This window comes from Poecilia latipinna, unplaced genomic scaffold (assembly GCF_001443285.1).
Source record: "Poecilia latipinna isolate Pla-1442-1.1 unplaced genomic scaffold, P_latipinna-1.0 Scaffold622, whole genome shotgun sequence".
Taxonomy (NCBI): Eukaryota; Metazoa; Chordata; class Actinopteri; order Cyprinodontiformes; family Poeciliidae; genus Poecilia; species Poecilia latipinna.
Window position 1 is genome coordinate 155114 of NW_015113238.1, and position 12388 is coordinate 167501.

Here is a 12388-nt window from a genome sequence, read left to right on the forward strand (position 1 = left end):
GAAATCTGTGAGAACGAACTCCTAACATCTGATCTGTCGCCCTCAGGACGCCATCGAAGCAGAAGAGTCCGCAGGAGGAGAAGGACATCGACATTGTTGAGCTGCTGAGAAACGTCGACCCCAAAGAGTACGAGAAATACGCCCGTATGTACGGCATCACCGACTACAGAGGACTGCTGCAGGCCATCGAGCAGCTCAAGAAAGAGAGGGGCGAAGAAAGTGGAAGACCGGTGAGGCTCCCACAGTCTGCTGCTCATCTCACTGCAAAAACACAAACTCTGACCAAGTATTTTAGTTTTCTAAAGCAAATGCCTTATTACACTTAAAATAAAACTAAACTACCTCATAAGTAACTTTTGAGCCAGATAAAGGATCTTGTTTTAAGTCAATAATTCCTTAATATTTATTAAATATTTCACCTATCTATTGTTATAAGTTATAATCTGCCAGTGAAACTAGTACTTTTATTAAATATTAAGGAATTATTTACCTAAAACAAGCTCCTATATATTACTGATTTTAGTTTTATTTCAAGTGTACTAAGATATTTGCAAGAGAAACCAGACCTAAAATACTCGGTAAGAAGAAAAGTTTTTGCAGTGCAGGACTTCTTATTTGAGGACGTTGCTGAGTAATGTTGTTGTTGTTGGCAGGAAGTGGAACGTGGAGACAGAGAGTCAGATGAGGACATGGCTCGGTTGGTGGCCGACCTGCAGAAGAGGATGGAGAGGACAGAGGTCAGGACACACCGACTGCTAAACACTTCAACGTTAATAAATATTGAGGAAACAATAAAGTGTCGCCTTGAAAATGTTGCGGTTTCTGTCACCATCATGAGGGGTAACTGTCTTGTTGCGCCTGCAGCCCGTCACTGTGGTGAAGGACATCTCCAACCAGTCCGTCTTCACCAACGAAGAGGCGGAGTTTGAGTGCGAGATCAAGATCAACTACCCAGAGATCACGCTGTCGTGGTACAAAGGGACGCAGAAGCTTGACACCGACGACAAATACGACATCAGCATCAGCGGCGACCGCCACCTGCTCAAGATCAAGAGGTGCCAGCCGTCCGACCAGGGCAACTACCGGGTGGTGTGTGGGCCGCACATCTCCAGCGCCAAGCTCACCGTCACGGGTCAGTACCGACACCATTGGGCCTGGGCCGGAATGACACTATGACAGTATGATAATATAACACGGTATTATTGTTTTAGCTCTAAAATGTGTTATTTTGCATTTTGTTTATCATGTTTTGATGTGAATTGGTGATTTGCTTCTTAAATGCTTAATGATTTGTGGATTCATCTTCACCATGTTGCTGCCAGAACTGAAGCTGTTCGAAAAGAACAATTAGGGCAGACATGTTACTTTGACTAGAAATTCAAATTAGACAAGATCTCTATTGTCATTGTGAGCTTTAATTCTCTTTGGAAGATCTAACGACAGACTATTAGGGCCATGCTAAAAAAACAAAAAAAAAGAAGAAGAATAAAGTCATAATACTCTGGTAATATGGCTATTCTCAAAATATTTCAAAAATATTCTTATACCACTTTATTCTTAATATTATTACTTTATACTCATTATTATTTATGACTTTATTCTTGTATTATTTTGTCTTTATTCACGTGGGAGTTTATTTTTGTAATGGCACTCAAAATATTATGACATTTTTCTCATATTATTAGGACTTTATTCTCGAACTTCATTCTTGAAATATTATTATTTTAAACTAATTATACTCGCATTACTCCGACTTAATTCATGTGCAACATTATTCTTGCAATATGACATTATTTTTTAAATATTATGAGTTTACTCTCATATTATTTTGGCTTTATTCTCGTATTTTTATTTTTATTTTTCTTACTATGTGGTATAAGTACTCTGTTGTACTTAGACCACAGGAACGATATGACAGAGTATTTTAGAGGTTTTGAAACCATGACTTTTCATATGAAACCGCTCCCTGCCTGGACACAACCCAGCATCTCAAACTGAGTTTCCAGTCGGAGCAGAAGCTGAATTTCTGCGTCTTTGTGTTTCAGAGGTGGAGGTGGAGAAGCACCTGCAGGACACGTCGGGTAAGGAAGGCCAGGCCTGCACTCTGTCATGTCAGTTGTCTGTTCCTAACGTCGAGGCTCAGTGGTTTAAAAACGGAAAGCAGTTAGAGATGAAGGGGAGGTATTCGTCCGAAGTGAAACACAAAGTTCAGAAGCTTCTGATCAAAGACCTGAAGTCTGAAGACCGGGGCAGATACTCCTGCAGATACCAGCACCTGGAGTCCTCGGCGGACCTCAAGGTGGAAGGTTTGTACCTGGAAACCTTCCTGTAGACGTGATGGATGCTCTGCCCGATTACTAACCTCTTCCAGTTCATCCGACTGAGGGTGGATTCACACCAGTCCAGATTTAATCAAACTCCAGTCCGTTTGTCTGAAAGTCCGGTTGGTTTGGGGAGAAGTGAGCACATAATCAAACTCTGGTTCAGACCAAAAAATCAAACTCTGGTTCAGACCAAAAAATCAAACTCTGGTTCAGACCAAAAAATCAAACTCTGAACTGCATTCAAACCTTGGTCTCAGTTTTTTTTAATACTAGTTTTTTAAGTTAAATGTACTTTATTTTGAACAAATAACAGGACATAGAAATACCTTCAACACTATAAGTAACATCAGATTACAATAAAAAATAATATAAACTATCCAATTGTTGTAAAATGCAAAGTAAGGTTTAAAAAAAGTTAAATAAATTTATACATAAGTAAAATAAAATAATTTGTACATTTTAGTTTTAATTGTGTAAAAAAATACATTCAAATTAATATAATAAAGGCTTTGTTGCAACAAAAAAGATAAATAAAAGTAAAAATAGGTCAGCTTGAAGAAGGAAGTGGTGTTCAGCTTCTTTGTTGGAGGTTTTTGTTTCGTTTCCTTCAGTAGTTCTTGGTGCAGCGCCTCCACAGGTGACTGATGGAACTGTTTTTTTATTGGTTGGGATTGTTTGAGACCACACAGTGTGAAAACAAACTGGTCCAGCTGAAAATGTAACAAATGTTGCACTTTTGGTCCCCAATCAAACCGAGTCCACTGGTGTGAAAACACCCTATAACTAATGTCGGCTGTTTGCTTTTGCCTTCTTTTTTCCTTTTCTTTTTGGATTTATTCTGTCTTAATATCCTCCATGATCATCTTTCACCATCATCCTCAACAACAACCAGTCAGCATAACGTCCCATCAACATCCGTCTGGTGGTCTTCTCTAACCGTGTGGCTCTTGTGTTGGTGAAAAACTGCCACCCAGTTACTGTCACGTTCACCCATTCACGTCTTTATCTGTTTTAGCCGAACAAATTCATTTCACCAAACGCATCCACAACGTGGAAGTCAACGAGCGCCAGTCGGCCACCTTCGAGTGCGAGGTGTCCTTCGACAACGCAATCGTTTCTTGGTACAAAGACACCTGGGAACTGAAAGAATGCACTAAGTACACCTTCAGAAGCGAAGGCAGGAGGCATTTCATGGTCATTCGAAATGTGACCACTGAAGACGAAGGTGTGTAGAGCCCAACCGGGCTCCAGAGGCCCCTGCAGATTTTCTCCTCTTGCTGTTCTTTGTGACCTGAGTGTCTTCATCACTAATCCTCCCATGTAGGCGTTTACTCAGTGATTGTGAGATTGGAGCCCAGAGGAGAGGCTAAGAGCACAGCTGAGCTTTATTTGTCTGGCAAAGGTACAGTTATTAGTCAGGCAGCAACTTTTCTGCTTCTGATCAGCTGTGACTGTCGATCTCAGACTTTAACACAAACCGCACTCTTTTTTTTTTCACAGAAATTGAATTAGCGATGGTACCGACAGGTGAGTGATTTATTATTCAGAAAATTAAAGATTTTATTCAGAAGGGACACTTTTTGGGAACTCTTGTCCATTCAGATGTGGAGTCACATTTGCAGAAAAACTGTATTTAAGTAAAAGCAACAAGTATTCCAACATATCTTTACTCGAATAAAAGTAAAAAGAAAAACCCAAGAAATTACGCAAGAGTGAAAAAGTGTTTTGTAAAAAGGCGACTCGAGTACTGAGAAACTGATTGTAATATAAAAACATTTAATACTTAAAATTACATAAACAGATGGACCAAATTAAAGTTTTGTTGAATTACTGGTATTTTATAGAACAAAATTTAAATAATTCATATAAATAACAAAATTAGGCATAAATAAAAAAAAAATTCCAAATCATTTTATTTTAATATGAAACTTTTGAAACTGCAGGTGTACATCTGGTAAATTTTGGTTAAAACAAGCTTCTTCTTCAGTCAGTGAAGTATCCAGAAATTTTACTCAAATAACAGTATCGATAATTCATAACAAATTTACGTGACTTCAGCCTGAACACACGTAGCTTAGCGTCTTACAGGAACACGAGCAAAGTATGCACAAGATTCTTCAACAGTTTTTCTGCATCATTTTTCTCTTGCTTTGGCGCATTGTGCCTAATAAATATAAATCCTACATCTCCAGGTTTCACTTTAACAGAATAGTTTCACCGCAGCAGCGCTGCTATTGATGGCAAGTACATGAATCGTATTTGTGCCCTCCAGCTTTGTGCACATGCACAAAATATCCGGATGAAACAATAACACAGCCAAAAACAACTTACTGAAAACACAGATATGGCAGAAAGGATGTCGGTCATTGTCATAAATTTATGTGTTCGTTAAATTCCCGTTTTCAAATTTAATTATTCCAAAGTGTATTATTAAATTTGGTATAAAGTGTTTCGGAAGGTAAAAAAGACAAATGATGACGGTTGAGATTTACAGCAGGAAAGCTGTTTGGTTTGAACCGTTCTCCGTATTGTGTAGATTTCCCAGATTCTTCGGTTCAGAGGCCTGAAGTGCCTTCATCAGAAGAAATTCAAGGTAAGATTCACCGACTGCTGCAGGGACTAAAGTAAAACCTGAAGCGGTTCTTCATGACTTCTAACAGACACAAAATGTGTTTTTCTTCAAGAATCTGCTGAGTTCTATCAGTATGAAGAAAAGATCGAACAGAGAGGTACTTATCCAGAAATCTTCCTCAACCTGAGGATAATTTGTTCAAATGTGACTAATCAGATTAACTCAAACCTTAACAGCTAAACTAAGCATATTTTTATGCAATAATGGGGCTTAAATGTTTTGTTTTCCTTTACAAGAATCAGCTGAATATTCGTATCAGTATGAAGAGGAGGCGCAGCAGACAGGTACCGTGTTTCTCCCTCCTCATCCTCTTCATCACCTTCTGACCATCTGAGCAGATCTGGGACAGATAGCAGCACCATCCTTCATACTTTCATCCTGTCAGGATTAAAAATAATAACGCTTTAATGTAGTTGGTAAAATCTGTTCTTATTTAGTGACGTCCCTGGAGTTATGACGTAGATTTGACCCACATCTGCTTCTTTTCTCCTTCATAACCATTTCAATATCACCATCTTGGATAAATTTTGCTTTGTCCTGATTTTCTTTTTTCACTGTGTGCTTCACTTCTTCCTCTAATACTCCCTTATCTGTGGTGTTTTTGGTGTGTGTGTGAACGATGGTAACCACTTATTCTAACTTCAGATTTCTTCTACTGGTGTAAACTGGTTTCTCCTCTGAGATGTCAGAAAGCTTCGTTATTTAATGTCAGACTGTTTGTCTCATATTTGTCTTCTGTCCTGTGATTTTGATCGTCTTCAGTCGAGTATCAGAGCTGGACAGAAGAGACTGTAACACAACAGATTTCAGAGACTAAAGGTATCACCGTTGTGTTTATGTTGCTCTTTTTTCTCTTTTAATAACCTCTTTTTAACACAAAATCAAAGAATATTTTCTACCAAGCAGATTTTTCTTAGGATTTTCTTGATGTTATGTATTAGGGCCACACAAAGAAAAATAAAAAATATAATTGCAAGAATAAAGTCAAAGTATTATGTGAATAAAGTTGAAATCATATGAGTCATAACATTACAAGAATAAAGTCATAATTTTATGACTTTATTCTAGTAATACTGCAACTGCTCTCATTATTGCGACTTTATTCTCATACAACTTTATTCATGTGAAATTGTGACTATTCTGATACGAGTTCATTCTCCTAATTCTATGATTCTCACAATTTTATTACTTTGTTCTCATAATTGTGTTTTTTTTTTGTTCCTTTCTTAGCGTGGCCTAATACTCTGTCATAGCTATAAATGTTTTCAGACCCTGATTATTCGTCTTTATGTTGCTGTGTCTTATTTCAGCTGCCAGAGTTGCTGTTGAAGAAAAAGTGGAGATCATGAAAGTTGAACTGAGGGAGGAAATCCCAGCTAAAGGTAACATGAAGCTCCATCAAGATTTATATCCTCTAATTGAGTTTAAGATTATTATTTTTTGTATTATTTCTGCAATATCTTTTTCCAACGAGACAAAAATCAACGTGTTGTGTTCAGGTAGTGATACAGTTCAGATGAGCTTCATAGTTCAGCCACATGTGAAGCAGAAACATCATTCAAAGTTTGATTGATCAGATTTCAGGGTTTCTGCAGATTTCACCAACTCAAACTTAAGTTTATTTAAGACATTCTTAAGACCATCATCAGTTAAATCTAAGACCTGTGTCGCGACAGAAATGTACAAAAGAGAATAGCATATTTATATTTATATTTTTTGGGATTGTTACTTCTGACCTGTTTTAAAGTAACTTCACATGTGATTCTCATTTATTCCTAACATGGTTTGTGTTTTATTTTTATTCCAAAGTTGAGAAGAAGCCAGAAGAGAAGCCAACTGCAGCTGTGGAGGAACCCAAGAAAAGTATGAATGCGTTCAGGGATGGATTCATGTGTGGCTGTTCAGTATTCTTGAAAATATTCATACTATTTAACTAAAACCTGCAGAACCAGAAGCCAGGAAGCCAGTAGAGGAAAAGGTTTCTGCAGTTTCAGTCCCAGAGAAGAAGGAAGTTTCTGCTCCCAAAGGTATTAAACTACTGCATGAATGTTGTTTACCTTGATTTTCCTCTCAATGAGGGTTAATGCTCTTATGTTTTGCTTTTGCTCCTTTAATTGTTATTTTTAGCTTATTTTGTGTTTTAATGTGTCTTTACAAGAACCAGAGGAGGTGAAGAAACCAGTCGCTGCTCCAAAAGAGAAGCCCGGACTTCCAACCAAAGGTCTGTATTTCTTCCTTGTGGCTCCCATCTGGAGTTTCAGCCTCTTAACTTCTTCATGATGTTTGATCCGGGTTTGTTCTGTTCTGTTTGGACTTCGCTGGTGTCTGTTTTTCTGTTAATCTTCCTCTTTCTTCTTAGTCTTCAACCTCTTTAAAACTCTTCTTCAGACTCTAATGTCAGCTAATGTTTATGTTGCATAAATGAAGATGAAGCCAAGCCTCAGGTTCCAGCTGAGCCCAAGAAACTGGTTCCTGAAGCCAAACCCGCTCCAGCTCCTAAAGAAGAACCAGAACCAAAAGCTAAACCCGCTCCAGCTCCAAAAGAACCAGAACCAAAGGTTAAACCGGTTCCAGCTCCTAAAGAAGAACCAGAACCAAAGGCTAAACCTGTTCCAGCTCCAAAAGAACCAGAACCAAATGTTAAGCCTGCTCCAGCTTCCAAAGCGGAACCAGAAGCAAAGCCAGTGACTCCTCCATCCAAAGGTATGCTCTAGGGCGGCAACTAACGATTATTTGTTTTCAGTTATTCTGACGATTAATCGATTAGTCGATTGATCAATTAATCAGGAAAAAAATTGGTACATTCTGCAGATGTTTCATTTACATATTTACACTTTAAAAACTCTATCTTAAATCCACAATGTATATGTATGTACTCCTGTTAACAATTAATCAATTACTAAATTACTTGATGATTATTTCAATAATCGATTAATCCAGTTAATCGTTTCAGCTCTTGTACGTTCTGCTGTGTTTGCATCTGTGTGTTGAGTTTTCGGTTGTTTAGCTTCGAACGTGGAAGCGATTCTTTCACTGTCTTTGGTCTGAAACCGTCTGAATGTCACTTTAAGCCCCTGAAGAGGCTGCAAAGATCAAGCCTGAACCAGAAGCTCCAAAACCAAAGCCAGAACCGAAGAAAACAAAACCAGAAGTCCGTAAACCTGAACCTCCTAAACCAGAACCTGCAGAACCAACACCAGAACCAAAGGAACCTCAGAAGAAAGGTACACAACGTCTTCTAACACAAACCCCTCCTTCGTTTGCTCAAACTTCTGGATTATTTAACCCAGAAAATAATCCTCGTCTGAGTCCGATTGTGTCTTATTAACCTTTTTACCTCCTTCTTTGAGAGAACTGACTGTCTTTAGGTTCAGTTACCATAGTGACAGAGGGTAATCTGTTCTTTTTAAAGTGCCAGAAGAACCAGTAAAGAAGGAGGTGGCTGCTCCTCCACCTCCTTCAGTCCCACAGAAAGTACAGAAAGAGGCAGAGGAACCTCAGAAGAAGACAGTCAAAGGTATCCGAAGCTCATTCTGCAGCTTCTGACATTAAAACCTGAAGTTCTTTTCGTGATGATGAGGATGCATGCCGTGTTTGTTTCAGTCATGTCTTTCTGTTTGTGACGCTCAGTGGAGTGTTTTTACATTCTGACCTTGAAAAGTCTTGTAATATTTGTCAACGGTACTCTTTAAAGTTCCCGTGGAAGAAAAAGTTCCCGATCTTCCAAAAGCAGCGAAGAAACCCGAACCTAAAGCTGCTCCTCCCAAAGAAGAGCCAGCTCAGAAGGACAAAGGTACTCAACCTGGTCTTAAAATATGTTACATTTTAGGAAATTAACCTCTCTTTTTTGCTTTGCTTGACAAAAAAGACCATATGAGTGAGCTATAACCTTTTATTGTGCGTTAGCACATTCTCTTCTTTATGGTCATGTCTTCTGCATGTTTTTCTGTCAAACCCTCTTAAAGCTCTCAAGCCCCAACAGAAATCTGACCAGAAAATGCCTGATGAGGAGGCTGTGTTGGGCAAAAAACCTGAAAAAATATCTGAAACGGCAGCAAGGAAAGCTGAGGTGAAGGAAAAAACTCCGCAGAAGATGCCAGAAAGTAAACAGGAAGTTGTACAGAAGGTGGTGGCTGAAAGAATCCCAGAGAAAATACAGGAAAAAATCCCAGAAAAACTTCCAGAGAAAATTTCTGAGAAACGTCCAGAAAAAATCTCAGAGAAACTTCCAGAAAAAATTGTAGAGAAACATCCAGAAAAAATCTCTGAGAAACTTCCAGAGAAAATCCCAGAAAAAATTCAAGAAAAAATCTCAGAGAAACGTCCAGAAAAAGTCTCTGAGAAACTTCCAGAGAAAATTCCTGAAAAACTCCCAGAGAAAATTCCTGAGACAAAGCTTGAGGTTAAACCTCCTCAGAAAAAGGCTGAAGAGGTGATCAGTCAGAAAAAACCTCCTGTGAAAGTTGACAAAGTGAAACCAGAGAAACAAGCAGAGAAAATCTTTGAAGGTGTTTCTGTTAAAACACCTGAGAAGGTTGGAGCAGAACGAGAAGAATCTCTTCAGAAAGGTACAAAAACATCGACTCTTTTTCTCCGTTTGTCTTCTTCATGAAACATCTCTTAGTTCAGCATTCATCAGCTCCAACACAGAACGGGTTAAATATTACAGAACGTTGCCACAGAAGTAAAACCGAAATGTTAAAGTTTCTAGATAAATTCAGGTGTATTTGGAAGTTCTTTCTGAGTTCAGCTTTGCTTTGAATTATGAAAAAAATCAACATCATAATATTACGAGAATAAAGTTGTAGTATTGTTACTCTATTCTTGTATTATTTCGACTTTATTCTTGTAATTATGACTTTGTATTTTAAACCTTTTTTCTCTAACTTTGAGCTGCATGTATGACGAATATCTATAACAGTTTTTCAAAGTGATGGCCACAGGGGGGCGCTGGAGAGAAACTTGGAGGGAAGATTGGATAAACCATGTAGTCCAGTTACTCTGTTATGTAATATTAAGAAATTTAATGCGTTCAGTTCTGAGGAGTCGCTTGTGTTAACGTTGACAGCCCAAATTTTCATATAAATAAATGACGTAGCATCCTGGACGGAGAGTTAGGTAGAGAAAAGAAAGAGAAAGAAAGTGATGATAACTACGATTAGTGACAAAAAGGTTCAAAAAGTGGAGTGAGGACAAAAAAGAAAGAAAAAAGAAAGAAGGAAATGATATGATGGAGAAAGTGGACTTCAGATGTTAAATATTAGCAAGTCAAAGCTTCACAACAATAAAAAGTTGAATCAAAGAACTATATCATACACTCCTAATTATTTAAAACAGGGAACCTTGAAGAAAATGTGTTAATTTTTAAACTTGACAGCAAAACTGACCTCAGAACCTCAAATACAGCTGAATTTCTCTTAACTTTTTATCCACATTTAGGCATCATTTGACATCTTTTTGCCTTTAAACCTGAGTATTTACACCTTATACTCAGAATTGTTGTATCCTTTACATCTTTACAAAAGAAATCACCCCGCATTTTGTGTAATAATCTGAAAAGTTCCTGATTTTGCTGCTGTTTCAGAATATCTTCCACGTCTCTTTAAACTGTCATATTTTTGTGTTTTCTGGATCTTTCTGTGTGTTTGTTTCTAACTGTCTTAACTTTATTTCTTTATAACAATCTTCTTTGATCTCACCATCTTGGGCTAAAAAACAACCTGAATAAAAGAACCTGTAGTTGAGAAAACGGAGAAGATTCGTCAGGAGAAGAAAGTCTTTGTTCCTGTTGAAAAAGGTACCGACCGTCTGAAAACGAGATGGATTACTGTAACCGCATCCTCTTTTTAAGTCCTGATGATAAAATCCAGCATGGATTATCGTCAGTCTTTGAATTAATCCCTCTAACGTAGATGTTTGTCTCTGTGTTTTATTCTCACCTCTTGGCGTCGCTGCATGACGCCTCTTCTTCTACAAAACCAGTTCTAACTGAGAAACCAGAAGAAACTCAGAGGAAACAGGAAGAGGAGAGAAAATCTGTTAAAATCTCTGAGATAAAACACAAAGTTAAAGCAAAAGTGAACGAAGATGAGCCTGAAGAGATCAAATCACCAGCAGACGAAACGAGGAGCAAAGGCAAAACTGAAGAAAAACGTTCAGTTAAAGAAGAGTTGGCGAGAAAAACAAGTGAAAAATTGGAGGTTATCAGTGTGAAATCTGAGAAAATCTCAGAAAAACTCAGCAGAGCAGGAGAGGAAACTCACAGAGAAGTGAAAAAGACAGAAAGTAAATCAGAGTTAACTGAATCGGTTGCATCTTTTGAGCTAACCGAAGAGGAAAAGGTGAGGTCTGAACCGGTGTTTGATGTAAAACCGGACTACCGCTCTGTGAAAGCAGAACTAGAGACGTCAGAGTCGGTCACAGAGCTGGAGTTGATTACCAAGTTTGTGCCAGAAGCAGAGCAGCTGAAGTCTGAAGACGTTCCTCCTCAGAAACACAAACTCTTAATCCAGGATCGGATGAAACCTTCAGTCTCTTTAAAACCAGAAGAAGAGACAAAGATTCCCTCAGAAACAGCCACTGGAGGTACCATCATTACGTCATATTTAACTGTTTCATCAGACTCTGGTGGGTTGGAGGTTGTTTATCCTTTATGCAATATCCTCAGCAACCACCAGGGGTCACCATTTCACATCCGTTCTTCTGTTTAACATCATTTTCCATCTTTTTATCCCATTTCTGAGTTTGTTTTGTCGCCTTCGATCCGCCGCCTGTTGATGTTTTTGTCGTCTTTTGTTTCTCTTTTGTTTCTCTTAAATGTCCAAACCTAAAACTTTAATTTGATTATTCTTTAAAGAAACTGAAGACAAACTCAAGAAGCTTCCTTCCAAACCTGCTGAGACAAAAGAAAAGAAAGTGGAGAAAGGTAGAAAACCACAACCATTGTCTTTTATTTAACCTCTTTATTATCGATCATTTAACACCAACTGTTTGTGTCTGTTTGTTTCTAACCTCTTGGCACCGCCTCATGGTGCTTTCTCTTCACAACTGTTCAATTTTTCCAACCTTCAGCATCATTCACAACTCTTGTAGCGGACAGGAAAAGAGCATCATGTGCAGAACACGAAGGTCCAAGTAAAGAACGCAAGAATATTGAATCTGAGACACAAGAAACCAGCAAAAAAGCTGAAGAAATATCTGTTACTGAGGGTTTAGAGGAAATGGGCTTTTTTCCTTCAACTGACAAAAAAATTAATGTGATTAAAGTTCAGGATAAACATAATGAACATAGACGACAGAGATTGGTTCCCAAAGACATAGAAAAGACTAAAGAAGCTGCTGAAACTGGAAAACATGAAATTCTTCATGTTTCTGCAGCAAACAGATTAATTACAAACCATAAATTTAAAGACAAACCAAAAATATCTGTAAT

At 38.1% G+C, this 12388-nt stretch overlaps 1 protein-coding gene across 18 annotated transcripts in view; it reads left to right on the forward strand.

Annotated features, from left to right (window-relative positions):
* ttn.2 (titin, tandem duplicate 2) overlaps nt 1-12388 on the forward strand; it is a 208919-nt gene that overhangs the window by 73928 nt on the left and 122603 nt on the right. For 8 of the 18 annotated variants that reach the window (XM_015043229.1, XM_015043240.1, XM_015043237.1 and 5 more), the window contains 23 exons: nt 47-230; nt 654-737; nt 865-1132; nt 2046-2306; nt 3340-3549; nt 3649-3726; nt 3825-3851; nt 4861-4917; nt 5009-5053; nt 5193-5240; nt 5719-5775; nt 6267-6338; nt 6766-6819; nt 6903-6983; nt 7115-7177; nt 7384-7659; nt 8028-8180; nt 8369-8473; nt 8651-8749; nt 8922-9524; nt 10688-10753; nt 10939-11541; nt 11813-11881. In XM_015043229.1, the coding sequence (XP_014898715.1) occupies nt 47-230; nt 654-737; nt 865-1132; nt 2046-2306; nt 3340-3549; nt 3649-3726; nt 3825-3851; nt 4861-4917; nt 5009-5053; nt 5193-5240; nt 5719-5775; nt 6267-6338; nt 6766-6819; nt 6903-6983; nt 7115-7177; nt 7384-7659; nt 8028-8180; nt 8369-8473; nt 8651-8749; nt 8922-9524; nt 10688-10753; nt 10939-11541; nt 11813-11881 (3563 nt within the window). The remainder of the gene's footprint in view (nt 1-46; nt 231-653; nt 738-864; nt 1133-2045; nt 2307-3339; nt 3550-3648; nt 3727-3824; nt 3852-4860; nt 4918-5008; nt 5054-5192; nt 5241-5718; nt 5776-6266; nt 6339-6765; nt 6820-6902; nt 6984-7114; nt 7178-7383; nt 7660-8027; nt 8181-8368; nt 8474-8650; nt 8750-8921; nt 9525-10687; nt 10754-10938; nt 11542-11812; nt 11882-12388) is intronic. The other 10 variants (XM_015043236.1, XM_015043241.1, XM_015043238.1 and 7 more) reach the window with 7 other exon arrangements.